The sequence below is a fragment of the Cyprinus carpio genome, chromosome B8 (genome assembly GCF_018340385.1).
Source record: "Cyprinus carpio isolate SPL01 chromosome B8, ASM1834038v1, whole genome shotgun sequence".
NCBI lineage: Eukaryota > Metazoa > Chordata > Actinopteri > Cypriniformes > Cyprinidae > Cyprinus > Cyprinus carpio.
Window position 1 is genome coordinate 973813 of NC_056604.1, and position 24868 is coordinate 998680.

At 36.9% G+C, this 24868-nt stretch overlaps 1 protein-coding gene and 1 pseudogene across 2 annotated transcripts in view; one reads left to right on the top strand and one right to left on the bottom strand.

The window, feature by feature from the left end:
• Nucleotides 1-1231: 1231 nt before the first annotated feature.
• Nucleotides 1232-10116, bottom strand: LOC122138199 (annotated as a pseudogene).
• A 5001-nt stretch (nucleotides 10117-15117) lies between these two features.
• The window catches only part of LOC109095529 (putative histone-lysine N-methyltransferase PRDM6), a 28375-nt gene continuing 18624 nt past the window's right edge, over nucleotides 15118-24868 (top strand). For both annotated transcript variants that reach the window (XM_042729158.1, XM_042729159.1), the window contains exons 1-2: nucleotides 15118-15826; nucleotides 18209-18516. In XM_042729158.1, coding sequence (XP_042585092.1) covers nucleotides 15346-15826; nucleotides 18209-18516 — 789 coding nt within the window. In that variant the 5' untranslated portion in view covers nucleotides 15118-15345. The remainder of the gene's footprint in view (nucleotides 15827-18208; nucleotides 18517-24868) is intronic.

Here is a 24868-nt window from a genome sequence, read left to right on the forward strand (position 1 = left end):
AAAGGTATGTAATGAATTCAACTGAATAGCTAACAGCTGTTAAATTTAATACACAATCAGATAAAACCAATTTTGCTCAACTAATTACCAAACGATGCTTAATTTTGTTCAGTCTGTGGTGTAAAAAGATCACATTAGCAATTAAAGAAAAACACTTGATCAGCTCAAAGTGTCTGAATGAAGTGAATGATTTAGTTTCTAAATATGAATGCAAACTGAAACACATTTACATCTCTTCTTTTAAAACAAAAGACAGATTGTTCTAAAAGCTCATTTGTGTTTCTGCATCACAATTCAAATAGTGGAGATTTCAAACAAGTTCAAGCATGTCTTCTGGCACTCAGAGGATGGTAATAAACGTGTGTGTGGCTGATTTCTGCAGTAAACCGTCCTACAGTGTGATAAAGTGCTGCGCAGAAACACACACATCTGTGAGCCGTGCTGGCAGAGCGAGTGTGAATGTGCACGGACTAATTCTGAGCGACGGGCAAAATAAATAAAATAGTTTTCACAAAAATGAGTTCATTAAGCCCTCTTCTAGTGATCCCAATGCTTTAAATAGTAATTAAACCTCTAAAATCATCTTTATTTGTATGTTTTCTGAGAGGAGTACCTGCTTCTCAAGTTGTAGGTCTATTGTTGTAAAGCACTTCATTCCAGCTTTGTGGATATTCATATTATTGAATTCTCGATGACTTGAGTCCAAACCAGTGAAATATGATTTGCAAACCCATGGTGATGAAAACAAAATGATCGCGCTGACTGACATTTACAAAGCGCATGCATAAGACACGCAGTCTCTCTATAAAGTACATTATTGTGAAATATGTCTTGGTGAGATTCACACAAACATCATCTGTTATGTCTTACATGAACGTTTAGTTAACAGTTCTGATGATCAAATCTGATGTGCAGCGTTATATCAGATCCATGCATTACAGCAGGTCCTAATATAGATCTGTCTCAGTGTTAATCACACATTAAAAGAAAAGACTCTTGATTAAACTACTGTTTATTTGCATCTTTGTTATTATTTTTAATAACAAAGGTAAAATTAAAAAATAGCAATACTGTGATTAATAATATAGTTATTATTATTAATTATTGGTGATTTTGATTTGGAATCTTCAGAAAGCTTGAACTCTATTTTTCTCTAAATCAGATCTGCTGACTCCGTCGTCTTCAAACGGCTGTAGCTCAGTCATTTTTTGTCAGATCCTAACAAGTCATATTTCATTTTGAAGGTGCTTTTAATGGAGAATGAATACAAATAGAACTCATTTTTAAAAATTTGCTCATTCCGACTCATTTTGCCAGAACGGGTCACATTTGGCCGTATGATGGTGTGCTGCAATAAGCGGCTGCATAGTAAGAGAAGAATCTGATGATAGGATCACAGCACATGACAGCAGATATGAATACATGAAGACGGTTCACCATCCCTCCACTTCCACCACGAAGGGCTCTTTGAGCTTGATCTTGCCGCTGTTGACGATCACACACTCGGTGTAGGGCAGGTTACGATCGTTAGTGTCCTGGAGCTCGATGGTGTGAACCACAGCCTGAAACACAGCAGAGTTTGGCTCATACCTGATGAACTTATTAAAGTCAAGTCACCTTTATTTCTAGAGTGCTTCACACTGACAGATGAGAAAACAGTGCTTCAATAATGCAAACAGAAGTCAGTTCTGCTGTAAAAATATACTAAACAGTCATTATTCAGCTTAAATCACTTCATTGTCAAATCAACTACTGACTGCTGAACTACTTTGACCCGTATGCAATAGGTTTAGGAATGTTAAATAATATTTACAGCTTAAATAAAACTTGTTAATTTATTTGTTAACATTATTTGAGTGTATGGTGAAGCTGCTCTGAAACGATCTGTGCTATAGAAAGCGCTTTAGAAATAAATCTGACTGTTGGTTTCTAGTAACATTATTTACTCTGTGTGTGTGAGTGTGTGTGTGGTGTGTGTGGGGAGTTCGTGTGTGTGTGTGTTGTGTGTGTGTGTGTGCGTGTGTGTGAGTGTGTGTGTGTGTGTGTGCGTGTTTGTGTGCGCGAGTGTGTGTGTGTGTGGTGTGTGTGTGTGCGTGTGAGTGTGGTGTGCGTGTGTGAGTGGTGTGTGTGTGTGTGTGAGTGAGTGTGTGGGGTGTGTGGGGGGTCCTGTGCGTGTGTGTGAGTGTGTGTGTGCGTGTGTGCGTGCGTGTGTGTGTGTGTGGTGTGTGCGTGGTGTGTGTGTGGTGTGTGCGTGTGTGTGTGTGAGTGTGTGTGTGTGCGGCAGGGGTTGGGTGCGTGTGTGTGTGTGGGGTGTGCGTGTGAGTGTGGTGTGGGTGTGAGGTGTGAGTGTGTGTGTGTGAGTTTGTGTGTGTGTGTGTGTGGGTCTGGGGGGGGTGTGTGAGTGTGTGTGTGGGTGTGGTGGTGTGTGTGTGTGGGTGTGCATGTGGGTGTGTGGGTGTGTGGGTGCGGTGTGAGTGGGGGTGTGCGGGTGGGAGTGGTGTGTGTGTGGGTGTCGTTCGTGTGTGTGTGTGTGTGTGTCTGTGGGTGTGGTGTGAGTTGTGTGTGCGTGTGTGCGGGTGTGTGTGGTGTGTCGTGTGTGTGTGCGTGTGTGTGCGTGTGCGCGTGTGTGCGTGTGTGTGTGTGTGCGCGTGTGTGTGTGCGTGTGTGCGTGTGTGTGTGTGCGTGTGTGTGTGTGCGTGTGTGCGTGTGTGGTGTGTGTGTGTGCGTGTGTTTGAGTGCGTGGGGTGTGTGTATGTGCGTGTGCGTGTGAGTGTGGTGTGCGTGTGTGAGTGTGTGTGTGTGAGTTTGTGTGTGTGTGTGTGTGTGTCTGTGCGTGTGTGAGTGTGTGTGGGCTGTGTGTGCGTGTGTGTGTGCGTGTGTGAGTGTGTGTGTGTGCGTGTGTGAGAGTGCGTGTGTGTGAGTGCGTGTGTGTGTGTGGTGTGGTGTGAGTGTGTGTGTGCGTGCGGTTTGAGTGCGTGCGTCGAGTGCGTGTGTGTGTGTGTGTGTGCGTGTGCGTGTGCGTGTGTGAGTGCGTGTGCGTGTGCGTGTGTGTGTGTGTGCGAGTGTGTGTGTGAGTGTGTGCGTGTGTGTGTGTGTGTTAGTAAACAGGTGTAATGTGTGTTGTTCTCATACCATCCCCTCCAGGACTTTGCCAAACACCACGTGTTTTCCGTCCAGCCACGGCGCTCTGGCTAAAGTGATGAAGAACTGCGAGCCGTTGGTGTTGTTTGTGTTGGTTTGCGGTGTTGGCCATGCTGGCGCAAAGATGGTTGAGATTGTTGATCTTGTAGGTATAATTGGTTAAGTTGATTCCTTTTGATTATTTTAACTAGAGTTACAGTTCTGTGTGTTGTGTTTTTGGATGTTTATCTTCTCCTGAATACATGCAGAACATCAGGTTTGACCTCATTTTGATGCTTTTCCATGCACCTTGACCTTGACCTTGACCTTATAAACACCTTTGATGATTGAATTTAATCTGATTGATATGTAGTGTATGTTTGCACATACAGTAGGCTACTGTACGAACGTGCTTATTGTTATTTGTGTCTTATGGTCACTAGAAGAGGCTGCTAAAATGTTCTTTATAAAAATCTGCTTTCTTTCTATATGTGTCATCAAGGTGAAAATGACAATTATACTGACCGACCCAGTGCGTAAGTTCATATAAACCAGTGTTATTTTAGTATTACTGATATACTATTGTAGTTTTGGTTAATAGTTTGAATTTGTTTTTATTTTTATTTTTATATATTCTGTTTTTTTGTTTAATTATTAGTTTTAGTTTATTTAGTTATAAAAAAGTAATGAAATATATATATATATTTTTTTTTTTAGGTTTTTTTAGTTTTGTTTTTTTTTTTGGTTTGTTTGTTTATTTTTTTGTTTGTTTGTTTTTTTTTATTTGTTTGTTTGTTTTTAGTTTTTTTTTTTTTTTTATTTGGGGTTAATCTAAATGGAAATTTAGAAATGTGTTTCTGTCTTTTGTTAGTTTATTTTTAAATATGTCTTTGTAGTTTTTAATTTTTTAATGTTTTAGTACATAACGTTAAACTAAACAAGAAAAATTTTGGTCCTGAGAAATGAGAAATGCTTAGTAATAATAATATAAGTTATTTTCTATTTATTATATTTATTTATATTATTTATTATAATTTATTTAATGTAAATATCTTTTTATTTTTTAGTTTTTTTTGTTTTAGTTAATTATAATAATAACTGTTATAAACAGGACCTTCAAAATCTGAAATCAGATTGGAATCATTCGACTGATAAACATGAGTGCGTGTAATCATACCTGCTGTCAATCATATATTTCATTTTATACATTTTAAACAGAGAAACATGAACATTTTCTTCAAGACATGAGGGAGAGCACTGCAAGAAATGATTCTCTTACTCAGTGTTTGTGTCTTGTTTTCTGGAATAAATATCTAAACATTCTTGAATCAAGATGCATTTATTGTACAAGTAAAATGATTTAAGATATTGAGTCTTGTTTTCTAAAAAAAAAAAAGTTCTGCCAACTTGGCAAGAAAAATAATCTTGTCTAGCCTTTGAATTAAGATTATTTTTCTTAGATCATTTGCAGATATTTCTGCTTGTTTTAAGGAAAAACTAACAAAATGTTTTTACAGAAAACAAGACGTAATATCTTAAATCATTGTACTTGTACAGTAAATGCATTTTGATTCAAGAATGTTTAAATATTTATACTAGAAAACTAGACACAAACACTGAGTAAGAGAATCGTTTTTTGCAGTGAGTAAATCTAAAGCGCACTCGTCCTCACCTCCTGATCCGTTTCCAGCGGTGAAATCTCCTCCTTGGATCATGAAGTCCTTGATAACCCGATGGAACCTGCTGCCTCTGTAGCCGTAACCCTTCTGCAGAGAGCATGTGTGTCAGAGCAGCGTGCTGCTGTATGATGATAGATGTGTGTCACCAGGAGGATGTGAGTTTTACCTCTCCTGTGGCAAGAGCCACAAAGTTCTGCACGGTCAGAGGAGTGACCTCTCCAAACAGACCGATCACGATCCTGCCAACCTCGTGTCCTCCGACGGTGATGTCAAAAAACACCTGCAGCACAAACCAGCACTTTCACTATTCACAGCCAAACATCACAACCACACTGCAAACAGCCGTTCTCTTACTCAGTGTCTGTGTCTTGTCTTCTAGAATAAATAACTAAACATTCTTGAATCAAGATTCATTTACTGTACAAGTAAAAATATATTATGCCTTGTTTTCTGTAAAAAAAAAAAAAAAAAAATTCATTGGCAGATATTTTTGCTTGCTTTAAGAAAAAACTAACAATATTTTGATACTTTTTTTTACAGAAAACAAGACATAATATCTTAAATCATTTTACTTGTACAGTAAATGAATCTTGTTTCAAGAATGTTTAGATATTTATACTAGAACACAAGACACAGACACTGAGTAAGAGAATCATTTTTTGCAGTGCAGCACAGTGTATGTGTGTATAATACTATATATATATATATATATATATATACTATATTGTTTAATTTTAGATTTTACAAGCTCACTTAAAGAGAAAATTTACCCCAAAATGTTGTTTCAAACATGTATTTTTGAATCTCATGTATTAAATAAATTCAATGCACACAGACTGAAGTAGTTTAAGTCTTTGGTTCTTTTAATTGTGATGATTTTGGCTCACATTTAACATAAACCCACCAATTCACTCTCAACAAATTAGAATACTTCTTAAGACCAATAAAAAAAACATTTCTTGTAAATTGTTGGCCTTCTGGAAAGTATGTTCTTTTACTGTACATGTACTCAATACTTGGTAGGGGCTCCTTCTGCTTTAATTACTGCCTCAGATACTTCTCGTGGCATGGAGGAGATCAGTTTGTGGCACTGCTGAGGGTGGTCTGGAAGCCCAGGTTTTTCCTTTGACAGTGGCCTTCAGCTCATCTGCATTGTTTGGTCTCTTCTTTCTCATTTTCCTCTTGACAATACCCCATAGATTCTCTCTGGGGCTCAGGTCTGGTGAGTTTGTTGGCCAGTCAAGCACACAACACCATGGCCATTTAACCAACTTTTGGTGCTTTTGGCAGTGTGGGCAGGTGCCAAATCCTGCTGGAAAATGAAATCAGCATCTTCAGAAAGCTGGTCAGCAGAAGGAAGCATGAAGTGCTCCAAAATTTCTTGGTAAACAGGTGCAGTGACTTTGGTTTTCAAAAAACCCAATGGATCCAACACCAGCAGATGACATTGCACCCCAAATCATCACAGACTGTGGAAACTTAACACTGCACTTCAAGCAACTTGGGCTCTGAGCTTCTCCACCCTTCCTCCAGACTCTAGGACCTTGGTTTCCAAATGAAACACAAAACTTGCTCTCATCTGAAAAAGAGGACTTTGGACCACTGGGCAACAGTCCAGTTTTTCTTCTCCTTAGCCCAGGTAAGACCACCTCAGGAGTGGCTAAACAAGAGGAATACGAAAAACAACTGTAGCCAAAAATTCCCTCGACACGTCTGGTGTGTGGTGGCTCTTGATGCCTTGACCCCAGCCTCAGTCCATTCCTTGTGAAGTTCACACTCAAATTCTTGAATCTATTTTCTTGACAATTCTCATAAGGCATGCGCGGTTCTCTCGGTTGGTTGTGCTCTTTTTTCTTCCACATTTTTCCTTCCACTCAACTTTCTGTTAACATGCTTGGATACAGCACTCTGTGAACAGCCAGCTTCTTTGGCAATGAATGTTTGTGGCTTACCCTCCTTGTGGAAGGTTGTCAATGATTGTCTTCTGGACAACTGTCAGATCAGCAGTCTTCCCCATGATTGTGTAGCCTAATGAACCAAACTGAGAGACCATTTTGAAGGCTCAGGAAACTGTTGCAGGTGTTTTGAGTTGATTAGCTGATTGGGATGTCACTATATTCTAATTTGTTGTGAATTGTTAGGTTTTTGTTAAATGTGAGCCAAAATCATCACAATTAAAAGAACCAAAGACTTAAACTACTCCAGTCTGTGTGCATTGAATTTATTTAATACACGAGTTTCACAATTTGAGTTGAATTACTGAAATAAATTAACTTTTCCACAACATTCTAATTTATTTAGATGCACCTGTACACTGCCGTACAAAAGTTTGGGAACAGTAAGATTTTAAATGTTTTTTAAAGAAGTCTCTCATCAAGGCTGCATTAATTTAATCAAAAATACAGAAAAAAAAGACAGTAATATTGTAAAGTAGTATTGCAATTTAAGAAACAGCTGTTTTTCTATGTGAAATCTCTTTTAAACTGTAAATATTTCTGATGCGCAGCAGAATACTTCTTAAGACCAATAAAAAAAACATTTTTGTGTAGTGCTTGGCCTTCTGGAAAGTATGTTCATTTACTGTACTACTGTATCACTACTGTAGGGGCTCCTTCTGCTTTATTACTTGCCATCAGTTTCGGCGTGGCATGGAGGGGATCAGTTTGTGGCACTGCTGAGGTGGTCTGGAAGCCCAGGTTTCTTATGACAGTGGCCTTCAGCTCATCTGCATTGTCTTTGGTCTCTTCGTTCTCATTTTCCTCTTGACAATACCCCATAGATTTCCTCTGGGGTTCAGGTCTGGTGAGTTTGTTGGCCAGTCAAGCACACACCACCATGGCCATTTAACCACTTTTGGTGCTTTTGGCAGTGTGGGCAGGTGCCAAATCCTGCTGGAAAACTGAAATCAGCATCTTCAGAAAGCTGCGTCCAGCAGAAGGAAGCATGAAGTGCTCCAAAATTTCTGGTAAACAGGTGCAGGACTTTGGTTTTCAAAAAACACAATGGACCAACACCAGCAGATGAACATTGCACCCCCAAATCATCACAGACTGTGTGAAACTTAACACTGGGCACTTCAAGCAACTTGGGCTCTGTTAGCTTCTCCACCCTTCCTCCAGACTCTAGGACCATTTTGGTTTCCAAATGAAACACAAACTTGCTCTCATCTGAAAAGAGGATTTTGGACCACTGGGCAACAGTCCAGTTCTACTTCTCCTTAGCCCAGGTAAGAACGCCTCAGGAGTGGCTAACCCTCAAGAATTTGGAATATGTAGCCAAATTCCTCGACACGTCTGTGTGTGGTGGCTCTTGATGCCTTGACCCCAGCCTCAGTCCATTTCCTTGTGAAGTTTCATCAAAATTCTTGAATCTATTTTTCTTGACAATTCTCATAAGGCTGCGGTTCTCTCGGTTGGTTGTGCTCTTTTTTCTTCCAACTTTTTCCTTCCACTGAACTTTCTGTTAACATGCTTGGATACAGCACTCTGTGAACAGCCACGCTTCTTTTGGCAATGAATGTTTGTGGCTTTACCCTCCTTTTGAAGGGTGTCAATGATGTCCTTCTGGACAACTGTCCGATCAGCCAGTCTTTCCCCATGATTTGTGTAGCCTAGTGAAACCAAACTGAGAGACCATTTTGAAGGCGCAGGACACCTTTGCAGGTGTTTTGAGTTGATTAGCTGATTGGCATGTCACTATATTCTAATTTGTTGTGAATTGTTAGGTTTTTGTTAAATGTGAGCCAAAATCATCACAATTAAAAGAACCAAAGACTTAAACTACTCCAGTCTGTGTGCATTTACACGAGTTTTCACAATTTGAGTTTGAATTACTGAATAAATTAACTTTTCCACAACATTCTAATTTATTTTAGATGCACCTGTACACTGCCGTACAAAAGTTTGGGAACAGTAAGATTTTAAATGTTTTTTAAAGAAGTCTCTCATCAAGGCTGCATTAATTTAATCAAAAATACAGAAAAAAACAGTAATATTGTAAAGTAGTATTGCAATTTAAAACAGCTGTTTTCTATGTGAATCTCTTTTAAACTGTAATTTATTTCTGATGCGCAGCTGTATTTTCAGCATCATTACTCCAGTCTTCAGTGTCACATGATCTTCAGAAATCCTTCTAATATGATGATTTGCTTCTCAAGAAACATTTCTGATTATTATCAATGTTGAACACAGTTGTGCTGCACAATATTTTTGTGGAAACTGATAAATTTTTCAGGATGCTTTGATGAATGACAAGTTAAAAAGAACCGCATTTCTTTAAAATATAATTCTTTTTTAACACTTTACACTACTGTTCAAAAGTTTGGGGTCAGTAAATATTTTTCCTTCTTTTTTTAAAAGTGATTAATACTTTTATTCAGGGAGGATGTTAAATTGATTTTTTTTTAAAAGTGATAAAACAGTTTCTAACTTATATTGTTTGAATAGGTTTCTATTTTGAATTGAAGCTGTTCTTTTTATTCATCAAAGAATCCTGAAAAAGTATCACAGGTTCCAAAACAATCTGAAGCAGCACAACAGTTTCAGCACTGATAATAAATCAGAATATAAGAATGATTTCTGAAGATCATGTGACACTGAAGACTGGAGTAATGATGCTGAAAATACAGCTGCACATCACAGAAATAAATTACAGTTTAACACATATTCACATAGAAAACAGATATTTTAAATAGCAATACTATTTTACTTTATTATATTTTTTTTTTTTTATTTTTTTTTGAATTAATTCAGTGTAGACTGGGTGGGAGGGAGTTATTTATTTAATTAATTATTTTTTTTATTGATAACTTTTTTTTTATATATATTAATTCATTAAAAAAAAAATGTAAATAGATAATTTTTGTACATAATCAGCTTATTTGGTCATGACGCTGCATTGTTGTGTTTCTGTACAGTCCAGGAATGCGTCGCGTCGCGTCAAGATGGAATGAACAGAATAGATGCAGTGACGGACACGCATGCGCGCGATCTATCATCTCTTAAGAGACAAAAACACTAGCGATACGCCGCAGGTTTAGTTCATGTAGGTGCGGATGGATGATTGTATTGCGGACGCGTCGCGGAGAATGCGGCAGGACGCGCGTCTCACCTTGTCCGTCACTCGCGGTCCCGTCCGCGTTTTAAAATCAATGGCGCTTCCTAAAAACGGCAAATAGAGGAGCGCAAACGCGCGGCAGAGGCGATGTCGCTGCATCTCTGAATACAGATGCGATGCGATGCGAGCGCGGATTTGACTGAAGAGAAGCAGCGCATTCGTCTTCCTGTATGACGCTCCGCCTCCCGCGCGCGTCACCGTCTCAGGAATTTATTTAGGCTACGTATACACATATTAATCTGTAACACAAGACACACCGATTCATAAACAATAGTGTTTATCAATGTACAGAACAACTGAGCAATGTAAATAAACATGAAAAAACATTTTGACTCAAAAATTGCTGGTAAATTTCACAAAGAAACAACATTTAAAACAATGAATTAAATGTGTAATTTTAAGTAGCCTAGAAAAACTGTGTTTTCTCGTGAAACACTCCAATTATCTTTCTTTTATTTATATTTTTGGAAAATATGGATTCTTTTTTTTTAAATCCAGTTTTTAATTGTTTTTTGGAACAGGACAGTTGGTCTAAACATAGATATTAGTCTACCAGCTAACTACCTTGCACTGCTGTTACTTTAAACTGGATTTTCAATGATTTTAAAAACATTTGTAATAAATAATATTTCTGATGGTCTGGTTCACTGCAGTGGAATCTTAAACAAGAGAAACTAAATGAATGCACTCTTGAACAAAAAGGTTCTTCATTAGCATTGACTGATTCCTGAAAACCTTTAACATCAACAGAGCCTTTACATTGCAAATAACATTCTTTATAATGGAAAGAAAGTTCTTTAGATTATAAAATGTTCTTCACTTTGTAGCGATGCAATAGAAGAATCATTTTGGTTCCACCTTTCAGAACCTTCCAATAAACAGTTTCTTAAAAGAACCATTTTTCATCAGTCTGAAGATCATTTTAGTAATCTGAAGAACATTTTTCTGTGATAAACAACCTTTGGTGGTTCCATGGATGTTTAAGGTTCTGCCAATAAAGAAGATTTATTTATAAGAGTGTAAAAATGGTTCAGTGAAAGGTGTTTTGGTGAACTCACAATGCTTCTTCTATGGCATCGCTGTTATTTGTAAGAGTGTAGGTAAGCAGGCCTAGAAATCTTTATATTTGGTGTCGTATAAACCCTGTTCTAATCAGGTTTATTCTCTGCAGTGTTTCCTCACAGCACACGATCCGAGGGCCACGGGTCCCTTAATCAGGTCAAGTGCACGCTTCATTACACTCGCTGGTAGCTGCCATGTAAAGCACCAAAGCTCATCTCAGAAGGCCTGACCCGGGAGAGCTCGCCGTAATGGCTTCTGCGCTGATGGCTGGTCTAATCATCGGCCCAGACCTGATTTTAGTCTACCAGTTATTTCGTTCAGCGCTGGTGTTTCACGGGAAACTCTGTGAAATGGGTTCTACCAGATGCTCAGATGTGCTGGTTTGGTATTTGGTATCTCAGATCCATACACACTTACAGATGTAATGAGGAAGATGCTTCAAAACCAAGACCAGACTGACAAAAAATTAAAAATAAATCTAAATGAAATAGTTAAACATAACAGGTTGATAACATAACAAAATAAATCCAAAATATAAATGAATGAATTAAAAAAAAAAACAGTTAGCATTAAACATTTATAAATATGAAGATCCTTAAATATATACATACATAAGCAAAAGCCTCTAAATGTCATCTGAAATTTTCTTTTAAAATTAGCTTTTTTTTTTCAGGCTCCTATATTTCTGTTCAGTTATTTCACTTTAAGAGAAAAGGGCCTATACATTGCCATTAGAGTAAAATTACTGAACCTAAACATAGGAGCCTGATATTGCTCACTTTTGATGAAAATATGTACACATATATACTGTACACTAGTTTAAAACAGCTTTACTTGCTCATATGTTCTGGCAACAATGGTTTCATGAAGAAACTTAAACATCCATGGAATCTTTCCATTGATCGAAGGATTCTTGAGATTGTTCAAATGTTCTTTGCACTACGAAAAAATGGTTCTTTTAAGAACTGATCACTGAAAGGTTCTTTGTGGAATCAAAAATGGTTCTTCAATGGCATCACTGTGAAAACACTGTTTTGGAACCTATATATACATTCAGTCTTTAAAGTATCATCCTTTTCTGTTTTTTTCTTCCTTACAGGGATTCTGCGAGAGAATTCAACTAAGACAGCAGCCGAAGAAATCACTGCAAAAATGTTGATGAATTTGCAGAACATGGTGTTTTTTAAATAACTAATTTACTCCTGGGAGTCCAGGCACGGTTTTGTAAATATAATTCACCATGTTTCATCATGAAGACTGCTTTGGTTATGGTGTGCTCGTGCGATTGAGTTCTGTCAGGACGTGTTACAGGGATTCTGAAGACTCAAAGAGAGCAGAGCTCCAGTCACTGAGCTGGATTGAGAGAGACAGAAGGAGAAAGAGCAGCGCTCTCTCGCTGTGGCATCTTCAGGTCTGCTTCACACTGACCGTCTGCGTGTCTTCACTGATGATCAGAAATGAGGCGATGTGCTGGACTGGTTGACCCTCTGGGTCAGTGACTGAAAGCCAGACTCCAGCAGGTCTAAATAAGAATGAACGTGCCATCAGAAAAATATCTACATACCTGTCTAACTAAAATATGCTCTAAGAGTGTTTTGCTATTACGATATGAAACCATTATTTCTGAGTGTTTTCAGAATGCCCAGTTTTTAAAGATGTTTTGAAAACATTTTTTTCTTGGTCATGTGATTGTTAGAGAAAACATTAAGGACGTTCAGTGATGATTTTGCAAACATTATGGAAACGTTCCCTGAATCATCTGAAATAAGTAGCACTTAGACTAACATCCAACTAAAATGTTTCAGAAAAACATTGCGATGCATGTTTTTGTGCAAATGCTTTGAGAATGTTATTAAAACCAGATAACTTTGAACAAACATACTGTTAACGTTACTGGAAGAATATTAATTCATAACCTTGCCAGAATGTTCTGAGAACATTCTCTGTTAGTTGGAGAGCCTATACAAAATACACAGACAGGCCTATCTCTTTCCTTTAATCGAGCTAAACTACCAAACTCGTGTTTGTTCCATGCAAGTACAGTATGCATACATGTTATACACTTTTATGGAAAATAATAATGAAATAATAATAATAATATAAGTGATTATAAAACGTCTTTTTCATAGTGCGACCGGATAATTTTGAAAGGTTCAAGTGCGCCCCCTTTGTCCCGTTTGACAGAACGACAGCGACATATTTCAATATTCAGTAGAGTTCAGTCATGGGTAGCGTGTATATTTAATTTTGACGGGAAAGAAAACGAGGCCGTGAAAGACTCAAGTACTGTACGTTCAGTGGATACTAGCCTATACTGTTCATTACCGATTGTTTAGCTGACCTGAAAAGACTTTATGTAGACAAAAGCTCCATTAAAGAGCTCCGAATTGTAAAAATTGCGTAATCTAGCACGTTTATATAGTGCATGCCATGCAAGTGTAAACCCCCCGCAGCCTCGTTTCAACCGCGCTCAATTCAATATGGCGCCTAAACTGACTTTAGACTAGTTTGCGCGGAACTTAATTCGGTATCATTAAAATATGCAGAGCTAATTAGGCTATTTTAATACAAATCGATATTAAAATACATTTAGATCAGTACTGGATTTATTTCGGATAATTCGTGTTTTATCTCACATTATTTCATATTTGTGCAGAAACAGCAAACGCTATATAAAGGCCGCGAGTTTGTGAATCCAGGACACAAGTATTTAAAGAACCAAACCCGAGCAGCAGTGTCCTGGAAATCTGCGATATGAATGAGTTCACTCTATCAAGCGGCACAAAAGAGTTTTGTTAATGTATAAACAGCAAACGCGCTTTTACATCATTAATAGACTGATGTAAAACACACTCGTGGCACTTCTATAAATCTCGCTTTTTTTTGCAGTGGGTTATTACCAGGCAATTTATTATATATTTGAGTTGCAACAACAGGACGAGCATCAACTCCCATCTGAATATATACGTCTATATTAATGAATTATATACTCAGCAACCCGTGACCTTAAAACTATAATAAGAGGCGCTGGTGGCTGAATTCTTTATCGGACTCCTGTCAAACGCAGCCGTTCATTTGTCTTTCAGCCATCAGCAGAATTAATTAACAAGAAATGCAAAGGGTCTAAGTGAATGTCAAACAGCAGTCTATGTTAATGAAAGACACACCTAAACACTTTTTTCACGCGCTGAAAATATACAAATGAAGCCCAAGTTTACGCGCAGCTTTAATAATCCGTTTTTTGGCACAGAAAATGATATATTTGGGCAGTTAATGTATCGATCTCTTCTGCCCCTCGAGTGCACTTTATTTCCCCGGTCATTTATCAATGAATAAAAACACCAATACGCTGTCATAAGAGCAGTGTTATTTGGAAGTGTGACAACTATAAATGGTTTTAAGGTTAGATTCGACGTGCATTATTGTTATTTAAATAATGACAATAATTTAATTAATTAGAATATAGCGTGATTTAGTCGTGTTAATTCGTATAATTTTAATGATAACGATGACGCTAACCTAAAATAAAGCTTTATCGCCAAAGAAAATCTCAATCTACACGCTGTTCTTGCTCACATTCTTTAAGGGTGAAATGCATTTGTAGACAAGAATTCATTTTCAGACGATAATGTTTGTGTTTTGGTTCGTTATCAATCTGCAGAGAGCTCTGGATGACGAATGGGCCTGTCAGAATGTTGCCAGTCAAAACAGTTCCCCCTCCTCTGGTGTAAAATGCCCTACATTCAGACACAGAGCGCTTTCCCAAACTTTCTCAAGCGTCTGGAAGCAAAGGCTGGGAAACTAGTTATGCAGTCTTATCTGCTGCGTCAAGCGCGCGACTTAAAGAAATAGGCTAATACAATTATCAAATGCCTGATTGATAGAGTCATTCATTATCATGCAAACTCAAATAGAAAATTCCGACAATAATTTATGATTCCAACAACTTTCCGACTACCAAAGAAAAGGTTTTTTTTTTTTTTTTTTTTTTTTGTACAATACGTGCACACACTTATCTAATCTAATGCATGACCCGCCTCTTAAAAAAAGTAATGCCAAATTAAAACCAAGCGCTCAGCATCACTTAGAGGCGCGTGCTCGTGCGGGAGCGCGCTGCGCATGCACGCGCCGACAGGGGTTCGAGCAGAGCTCGCGGTCAGTACTGAGATGTTGTAAGTGTCCAAGAGTCACAGTCTGGACTCTTCTGACAGGGTAAGTGTGTTTCACTCGCGAGCGCTTGCATTTGACTCGCACAAACATGCGGCGCGAGCGCAGAAGTCCGGAACGCCTCGGCAGTGTTGTAGTGTGTTTAAACGCGGGTCGCGGCCTGACTAATTAAGTTAACCAGCGATTCTTTTCTGGAGAGCACATGAAAGTCCACCACCATCATCATCATCATCCATCATCTGTGCTGCTGTTACAGTCGGACATGCTGAAGCCGGGCGAGCCGAGCGGTTCTGCTTTCCTCAAAGTAGACCCGACCTACATCCAGCACTGGCAGCAGCTCTTCCCGCAGAATAGCGCACTGAAAGCCGCTTCTCTGCCGCCTCCGGTGCCGCTGGAGAACCTCCGCCTGCAGAGACCCAGCCTGATCTCCTCCTCCACCTCCTCCAGCTCCAGCTCCTCCACCGCGTCCCCCGCGGGTCAGATCGCGCTGTTCGGACACGCGCTGAGCTCCGACACCGGCGGCGGATCTTCTCAAGCCAAAGAACTTTGTTTGTCGTCCAACTTTAAGAATGATAAAGGGTCGCGGCTGAAGCTGAGCTCCGAGGAGCTGGACTATTATCTGTACGGACAGCAGCGGATGGAGATCATCCCGCTCAACAACCACAACGGAGAGCTCAACAACCGTATGTAGCTTTATGCTCTTTCATAACACACGCACGCACACACACACACACGCACACGCACGATCATAAAAATAAACAGGAGGAAAGAAGGGCCACATGGGAACTTTCTAAAACATCGGCCTGGTGCTTTGAAGAAGCGCAGCACGCATCTGAAGAAACTATAATCAAACATCAATAAATACCCCACAGTATAGAAGGCTATATATTTTCGTTTTTTTTTTACTCAAAAGAATGGTATAGGTAACTCAAGAGAGAAACATGGTTCTTGAAAACAACAGAACTCGTGAAGAACCTTATTTTTTGAGAAGGGGGTGTTTGACAGAACGAGCGCTTTATTAAGCTGCAAACCTAAACCTATTTCTGGCGATTAGTTATTGAGAAAAAAAAAGTCAATTTACGTGTTGTTGCGATTTAGAAAATATATTTAAATGAATACTATATTTAAATGATTAATTTAGTTTTATGATAAAACAGCACTGGTCTAGCCTACATTATATTAGTGCATAACTGCTTCTTAAAACAGTTTCTTAGTATTTTTTTGTAAGGGGCTGAAGATTGTGTTGTGCAGCTGATTTTACTGAATTCTCTAGAGTGATCGAATTGAATTTATTCTCAGGCAGGTGTGTGTTGAATTTGACCAGGGTTTTTTTTTTTCTTTTTTCAGATCAGTGCGAAATTATCAACGAGCGGTATCGAATATACTAAAACTGTTTACTGAAATTAAGGAAATTGTTTCAAATTAAAATGAATATAAATAAAACAAAATGGACATTCACATTGAAAAAAAAGGCTTTTTAATTTCGGCCTTATTTTAAAACCCATAGACTTTTTAATGAATAAACATTTTTAGCAGATTTGTAGCCTAGGCCTATAGTATTTAAATCGGCTGAGAGGTCTTAAATATTTTGAATTAAAAATCAAATATATGATAATTACATTGATTGCCAATGTCAACAATTGAAATCATTTTTACTTTGAATTCTTCTGAATGACTCTTTTGAATATTTATTAATTGCGAAGTAGATTTTGGCCCGTTTTTTTCTCTCTCTCTGGATAATTAAATAAGCGCTTTGATGCACGGAGGGAAATACTGTACGAGTGAAAGCTGGTGAGTGATCAGCAGATCTTCATCGATAAATGCAGCAGCACATGAGGGATGAGAGGACAACACACAATTAATTGCTGTATAGTTTTGTAGAGTGAGTCCGGACCACTGATCGATCTGCTCCATCGGCCCACATTCATCATCCCAGCACGGGACATGTGTGTCTCCGGGGGACACTGAGACTTCTTTATCTACATGCGCGATTCTGAGCCCATATTTCAGAGCAGTGCAGCTCATTTATAAAGCGCTTTACAGACCAACACATGTAGGCTACTGCTTTAACACGCTGCTGATTGTGCTGCGATTTTCAGACGCAAAACGCGATGAGAATATTCTGATGCACAGTACAAAATAAGACAAACATGATTCGAGACTAAAGCTCATCTACAAAGCAGCTAAAGTCATCTTAGAAGACGATGCATATTGAGATTTACTTTAATGAGCGAAAACGAAATCATGTTTTAAGAGACATCTCACTCAGAATATGTTTAAATACTGAACACAATTTAAAATAGTTGTATTTTTACTCGCTTCTTAGTTTTGCAGTTTTTAATCATTCAAAGCAATCATTTGAAGTCAAATGCATACTTATTTATTTATTTATTTATTTATTTGCATAAAGTCATTTAAAGTCAAATGCACAATTTTTGCATAAAGTCAAATGCACAAAAAAAAAAACATGTTTTTTTTGCATAAAGTCAGTATTTAAGTCTAACGCACAGAATCTTTTTGTGCATAATTTCAGCTTTTTTTGCATAATTTAAAGTCAATAATTTCAGGTAAATTGCACGTTTTGTTCATAAAGTCAATAATTTAAAGTCAAATGCACAAAAATCAGTTTTTACGTCATTTAAAATCAATAATTTAAAGTCAAATGCAGAAATTTCTGTTTTACTAAATCTGTCTTTGCAAATTTAAGGTAATAATTTAAAGTCAATTGCACATGTTTTTGTGTATGCATAAAGTCAATCATTTATAGGCACATAAAACAAATAGAAGCACATTTTTTGAGTGATTACTATTGCGAAATGATGATCTTATTTAAAAGCTAATAAATGCATTTGTTTTTACATTTAAAGCTTTTGGTTTAAAATCGTTCTTCAGCCTGTACCTACACAAGGGTTTCAAGCGCAGTAGCAGAAACGTCTTCATGCACCAGCTGACAAAAGCACAATTTAGAGTTTGTTTGTGACTCAGTGAAGGGGATCTTGGGGGCCGTTCGGGGTCCCATCTGTGTGCGGGTAAATAACCGGCTCTCTTGCTGTGCCGTCCCTCAGGCTGTGACATGTGTGCGGACAACCGGAACGGCGAGTGCCCCATGCACGGACCCCTGCACTCGCTGCGGAGGCTGGTGGGGACCAGCAGCTCCTCGGCGGCCGTTCCTCCTCCAGAGGTCCCGGACTGGCTGAGGGATCTGCCCCGTGAGGTGTGTCTGTGCACCAGCACCGTCCCGGGTCTGGGATACGGCATCTGTGCATCCCAGCGTATCCCACAGGGCACCTGGATCGGGCCCTTCCAGGGCGTCCCGCTGCCGCTGGAGAAGGTGCAGTCGGGATCCGTGCGAAACACAAGACACTTATGGGAGGTGAGTGTGTGTGTGTGTGTGTGTGTGTGTGTGTGTGTGTGTGTGTGTGTGTGTGTGTGTGAACAACCTGATGTGTCCAACACAAAGAGGGGCGGGTTAGAAAAAGCCCAAACACACTAACTAAAGGTCAGCAGCTTCACCTCTGATACCAGCTGACAGACAGAGAGAGAGAGAGAGAGAGAGAGAGAGAGAGAGAGAGCAGATGGATCATCAATTATCAGCTCCCTACATGGACAGATATGCATGGAAGATTATTTCTGTCATAGAATGAAAAATAAAAAGGATAATTGTGTCATTTTAGCTCACAATTCTGATTATTTTCCTGCAATTCGATGTGAGTTTATATCTCATAATTCGGACATTTACGAGATGTTAACGCACAGTTCTAAGAAGGAAAGTCAGAGTTGAGATATAACCTGACAACTGCAAAAATAAAAGTCAGAATTGTGAGCTAAAACATCACAATTACTCTTTTTTATTATTTTTTTTAATTCTATGATACAAATAGGTTTTAACTATCATATTGTGCATGGAAGCTTATTTCTGTCATTGAAAAAATTAAATACAAATTTAATACAATTAACTTTTGTGGTTATTAAAAAAAAGGTAAGTTTAAAAAAACAGAGTTGTGGGGAAAAACTTGCTATTGTGAGGAAAAAAAAGTCTGAATTGTGAGATTGAAAAGTAGCAATTAAATTTTTAATAAATAATAATAATAATTTAAAAAAAAAACAATTGCAAGATGGAAACTCAGAATTCAGTGAAAAAAAGTGAAATCAGAATTATGAGTTATATCTTGCAGTTGAGAGATATAAACTAGCCAGTCTGAAAAAAATAAGGCAGAAATGCGAAATATAAACTAATAATTGCAAGCAAGAAAATCATAATTACCTTTTTTAATTTCAATTTCTTCTTATTTTTTTTTTAATTCTGTGATGGAAAAAATGAATCTTGAGATGTACTGTAAACTCAGAATTAAAAGGAGAAATAAAAATAAAAATGGCATGATATAAAACTAGAATTCTGAAGAAAGAAGTTGAAATTGTGAGTTGTAAACTAAATTATGAAGGTTAAAATTGTAAAAAAAAAAAAAAAAAAAAAACATAATGAGATGTAAACATGCAAGTCTGAGAAAAAATGTCAGAAATGTGAGATCAAAAGTTGCAGGCACCTTTTATATATTTGTATTCCTTGGTAGAAACAAATTTCCATAGATTTGCATAAAGCTAAACTTCATACACTCAGAAAAAAGGTAGAAAAGCTGCTAATATGCTTTAGTTAGGGGTGAACAAGGTACAAAAGTGACAAGACTGACAGGTTTTTTACTCTTTTTGTTCTTGGCACGAGTTAGTGTGAAAGCTGATGTGAAAGTCTGGGTTTGTAATGCACGCGGAGCAGAGATGTTGTTGGTGGTCTGGTTCAGAGTGACGTCAGTTTCTACAGTAAAAATTCCTCTAGATTAGAGCAAACGGTGTGTGTGTGTGTGAGAGAGAGAGCAGAGAATGAAAGACTGGAACGTGTAGAACACAAACATTCGAGCCTGAACTAAAATAGCAGTGCGAGCGGCGCTGAATGATTCTCTGGAGTGTGTCAGAAATCACTGCTAATGGCAAATGAATCAGCGGCTGGGTTTGGCAGAGTGTTATTGGTGCTCGGTAGCTCCACAGATTAATATTTCCCCTGTTAGATCATCTATTAGTTTAATATTAGCGAAACAGATCGCACGGCGCGCTCATTACGGCCGATCCAGCGTTTGATGAAGACTGTCTGTCTGACCTTTTATCGACGTGTTATTATGGCTCCTGCGGTCGTAGTGCTGATGTATGGAAGTCTTGTGGGTTAAACACCTGATTGCAGCCATTTATTCAGTCAATTAGGAGCAAGTAAAACTGATGGTTCATCTGCTGTTTCTTTAAATGACAGAGATATGAAACAGAGATAACGATAGTCCAGGTGTAAGTTCATTAGTGAAACACACACACGTTTATGAGATTCATGCATCATCTAAAAGCTGAATAAATAATCTCTCCATTGATGTGTGGTTTGTTAGGAGGACAATATTTGTCTGAGATACAACTATTTGAAAATCTGGAATCTGTGGGAGCAAAAAAATCTAAATATTGAGAAAATCATCTTTAAAGTTGTTCAAATGAAGTTCTTAGCAATGCATATTACTAATCAAAAATTAAGTTTTGATATAATTACGGTAGGAAATATACTAAATATCTTCATGGAACATGATCTTATCTTAATATCCTAATGATTTTTGGCATAAAAGAGAAATGTATAATTGTGACCCATACAATGTATTGTTGTCTATTGCTACAAATATACCTGTGCTATATAGTAGGGCTGTTAAGCTATTACATTTTTACATTTTAATGTTTTATTATTTCCATATTTGTATTAATTTAAAAATAATAATAAAAAACATTTATTTCATGATGTGCCAGTTAATTAGTCATAAATTAATCCCATATCAATTTGGGTTGAGAAATCGTCTCCCAAAAGATCACTTAAAGTATTTATTATGTTAAATAGGAAAAGATTTGAATAGACCCCCCCCCCCCCACAAAAAAAGTAGCATTAGAAAGAAACAATTTGATTCAACTTTGCATTAGTAATGATAATAAATGGATATTAAAAATGAATACTGAAATATGAAATGACACTCTAAATATCTTAATGAGTGAGTCATTGAATCATTCATTCAACTGATTCATTCAAACAGCTGGTTCATTCAGAAACAAATCAAGTGACTGTCTTTATGAAAGAATCACTGAATCATTGACTCACTAGATGTGTTCAAAAAGCTGATTCATTCAGAAACGAATCACTGCTGTGTGTTGATCAGAGATGCTCAGCTGTTCTGCTGTGGCTTGTTTGGAACTATTTACATTTGTGAAATTGACCAAAACAGATAATATTGTGTCTAAAACACAATATAAACTTCATGTTTATTTAACTTTTGAATGGTATAATATAGTATATAATATATAATATAATGGTATATTTAAGATAAATGCTGATCTTTACATCTTTATATTCATCAAAGGATCCTGAACTGTTTTAAATATTAATAATAATAATAATCAGAAATGTTTCTTGAGCAGCAAATCATCATATTATTATGATTTCTGAAGATCATGTGACACTGAAGACTGGAGTAATGATGCTGAAAATACAGCTGCGCATCACAGAAATAAATTACATTTTAACAGAGATTCACATAGAAAACAGCTGTTTTAAACTGTAAAAATATTTCACAATTTTACTCGTTTTGCTGCACTTTGGATCAAATAAATGCAGGCTTGGTGAGCAGAAGAGACTTCATTAAAAATATTAAAATTCGTACTGTTCAAAAACTTTTGACTGGTAGTGTATACATTGATTTAAATATAAGAGAGTGATTTTTTTGCACTCATATCTTGAAATTTAGGCTAATATAACTTCATTCTATCAGTCAGTCGTACTGCGTCAGTGTATAATGGTGGATAGATCTGAACGGGGCGCTGCATTAAATGCATTTTAACACGTTATTTATTCCATAATTAATTGCACCAAGTGAACGTGTTAAATAGACAGCCTAGTGTATGTGTGTATGTGTATGAGGGATAGATCAGATGTAAACATGTCTCCCAGTAAAAGCGTGTCTTGTTCGAGGCGCTGTCATGATGCTGCGAGTAATGTGACGTTCATGAACTAAACACTGTACCTGTGCTGTTTTACTGCGTTAAAATAAACTACAGCGAGTGTCTCTACATCTCACAGGAGAGTACCAAGAATCAGTCAGGAGAGCTTCGGACATGGAGGAAGATGACTTTTAAAGGAATAGTCTCCCAAAAAAATAAAATTAAAAAAAGAGATCACTTTATCATCATTTACTCTCCCTCATGTCCTCGTGTTTCTTGTTAAATATAAGATAAGATATTCTGAAGAATGTTGAGAACCGAACCGTTTCTGGTCCCCATTGACTTCCATAGTGTTTTTGTCCATTTTATAAAAAGTCGATGGGACCCAAAACCATTTTGAAACCAGAATTTGCATGTTTGGACGGACTATTCCTTTAAAAGCTCTCCAATGTTTTAGTATCATTGAGATAATATTGTAGTTTTTATTAATAGTTTGAATTAGTTATTTAGTTAATTAGTTATCTTTTATTTTCTGTTAGTTTTAGTAAGGTTTTCGATTTTCTAATATGTTTTTTTTTTAATTTCAGTTTTAGTTTTAGTTATTTTAGTACATGAAATTAAACTAAACAAAAATAGGGGAAAATTTGTTTTTTATTTTCATATTTTTTATTTTTAAATTTTTGTTAAATGGTCATTTTTTGTGTGTTTTTGTCTTTTTTATTAGATTTTCTAATATAATTTTTTTTTTTAAATTTCAGTTTTAGTTTTAGTTATTTTAGGTTATGAAATTAAACTAAACAAGAATAGGGGAAAATGTGTTTTTTATTTTTATATTTTCTGTTTTTTATTTTAAATTTTGTTAAATGGTCATTTTTTTCTGTTTTACCATTTTTATTTGTGTTTTTTAATGTCTATATAATTTTAATTATTTTTTATTTCAGTTAGTTTGTCATTTTAACACATCAAGTTAAACTAAATAAAAAATTACTGAAATTTTTGTTGAAGTTTTAGTAACTTGTGTGTTTTGTAATTGTTGGTGTTTTTTATTATTTCTTGAGAAATGTTGCTTTCGGAACTAGTTTAATTAAAATAAGTCAAAAAAATTATATATTTTTTTTAATAAATATTATTTTATGAATGATTATATTATTAATTGATCATGTTATTTCAAGTAACGAAGAATGGCGACGGTTCTGTTTCAGAAAGGCAGATTGTGAAAATTCTTGGAGTGACTCTATATTGGGGCAGAAAATAGTCTGAGCATGACTGAATGCTTTTATGAAACACAAATATTTCCAGTCTCTGCAGATGTTGGTGAATAATATTTTCTGATGCTCGTCTGCTGTCATTAGCTGAGCGACCGGCCGCCGGCCAGGATAATTATTTGATTTCTGCTCTTGTTTAACGTGGTTTCGCGCTGTAATTTGTCACTGAAGTTATTCTATGCTTCATTTGTGTCTGTGTTGTGAAAGAAAGCATCTCTAACCGTATCAGACTGAACGCAGAACATGCTGGATCTGAGGAATGAGCGTCTCGCTCTGTTTTCACTGGAGGTTTTTATGGTTGCTTCGTGTTATTTTAAGGCTTGTTTAGTCTGTATGTCTGACTCTATTGACATCCAGCTCAGCCTGTTATGATATTATTATGATGGGAACAGTGTTATGATAGTAGAAATGACTGTATTTAACAGACATACAGTAGATATCCGTTTCAGCTTTGTTCTGTAAAATCCATAATCATATAAACAGAGCGATTCCATGGTGCTCGGGCCCCAAAAATGATGTAAACCCTTATAATGCTATTTAGTCAGAACAGCAATATAATTAGGTTACAATATTAAATGCAAACAAAAAGTTCTTCATCCAGTTTATAAAATTAACTTCCAATCTGTTTAATAATAATACAGTATTTGTCTCAGTGTTTGTTCTGCTGTATATACATTTAAAATATTAATCAGCAGTTTTATCTATTATTTATTAACCTTTATTTAACCAGGAAAGTCTTTCAGAGATCTGAAATCTTTTACAGAAGTTTCCTGTACAAGATAAGTAGCAAAGTGCTAAATAAAACTGGATGCAAACATAAACCAGCATTAAAACATTTGAAGGTGCAGAGGTGCGCTGCAGTAACTGTGCAGGTGCTGAAGTAAAGCATTTCTCAGTCAGGAGCTCAAACTCAGAAACAGAGCTTTATGTTATATGAAGAGTTCCTCTCGATCAGTCATGCGTCAGACACTTTGTGTTTCCTATCATTCATGTCGTTGTGTTTGCATGAGTGTGTGATGAAGGAGAGTTTCTGGTGTGTTTTAATGCGGCTGCAGTGATAACAAGCGGCTCTATCACCTCCAGAGACGTGTTTGCATGCTCGCAGCTCTCTGTGCTCAGGACCTCTGCGTGTTTCTGAGATAAAGCGCCGCTGTAATGAGGGCAGGAGGTCAGAGCGGTCAGACATAAACAGAATTCCACAATCATCTGTATTTGTATGATTAGATTCATATTCCTCCAGTGGTTCATGTGTTATCAGTGCTGTTTTGTTTCAATCAGGTACTGTTGCAATTTATATTAATAGTTTGAATTAGGTTTTATTTCTTATTATGTATTTATTTTAACTTTTGCTAAAGTTTTTTTTGTTAAAGTTTTATTATTATTATAATTTTTTTAATATTTCTGTATATAGTCGTTATTATGTTTATTTCAGGTTTTAGATTTAATATTTCTGTA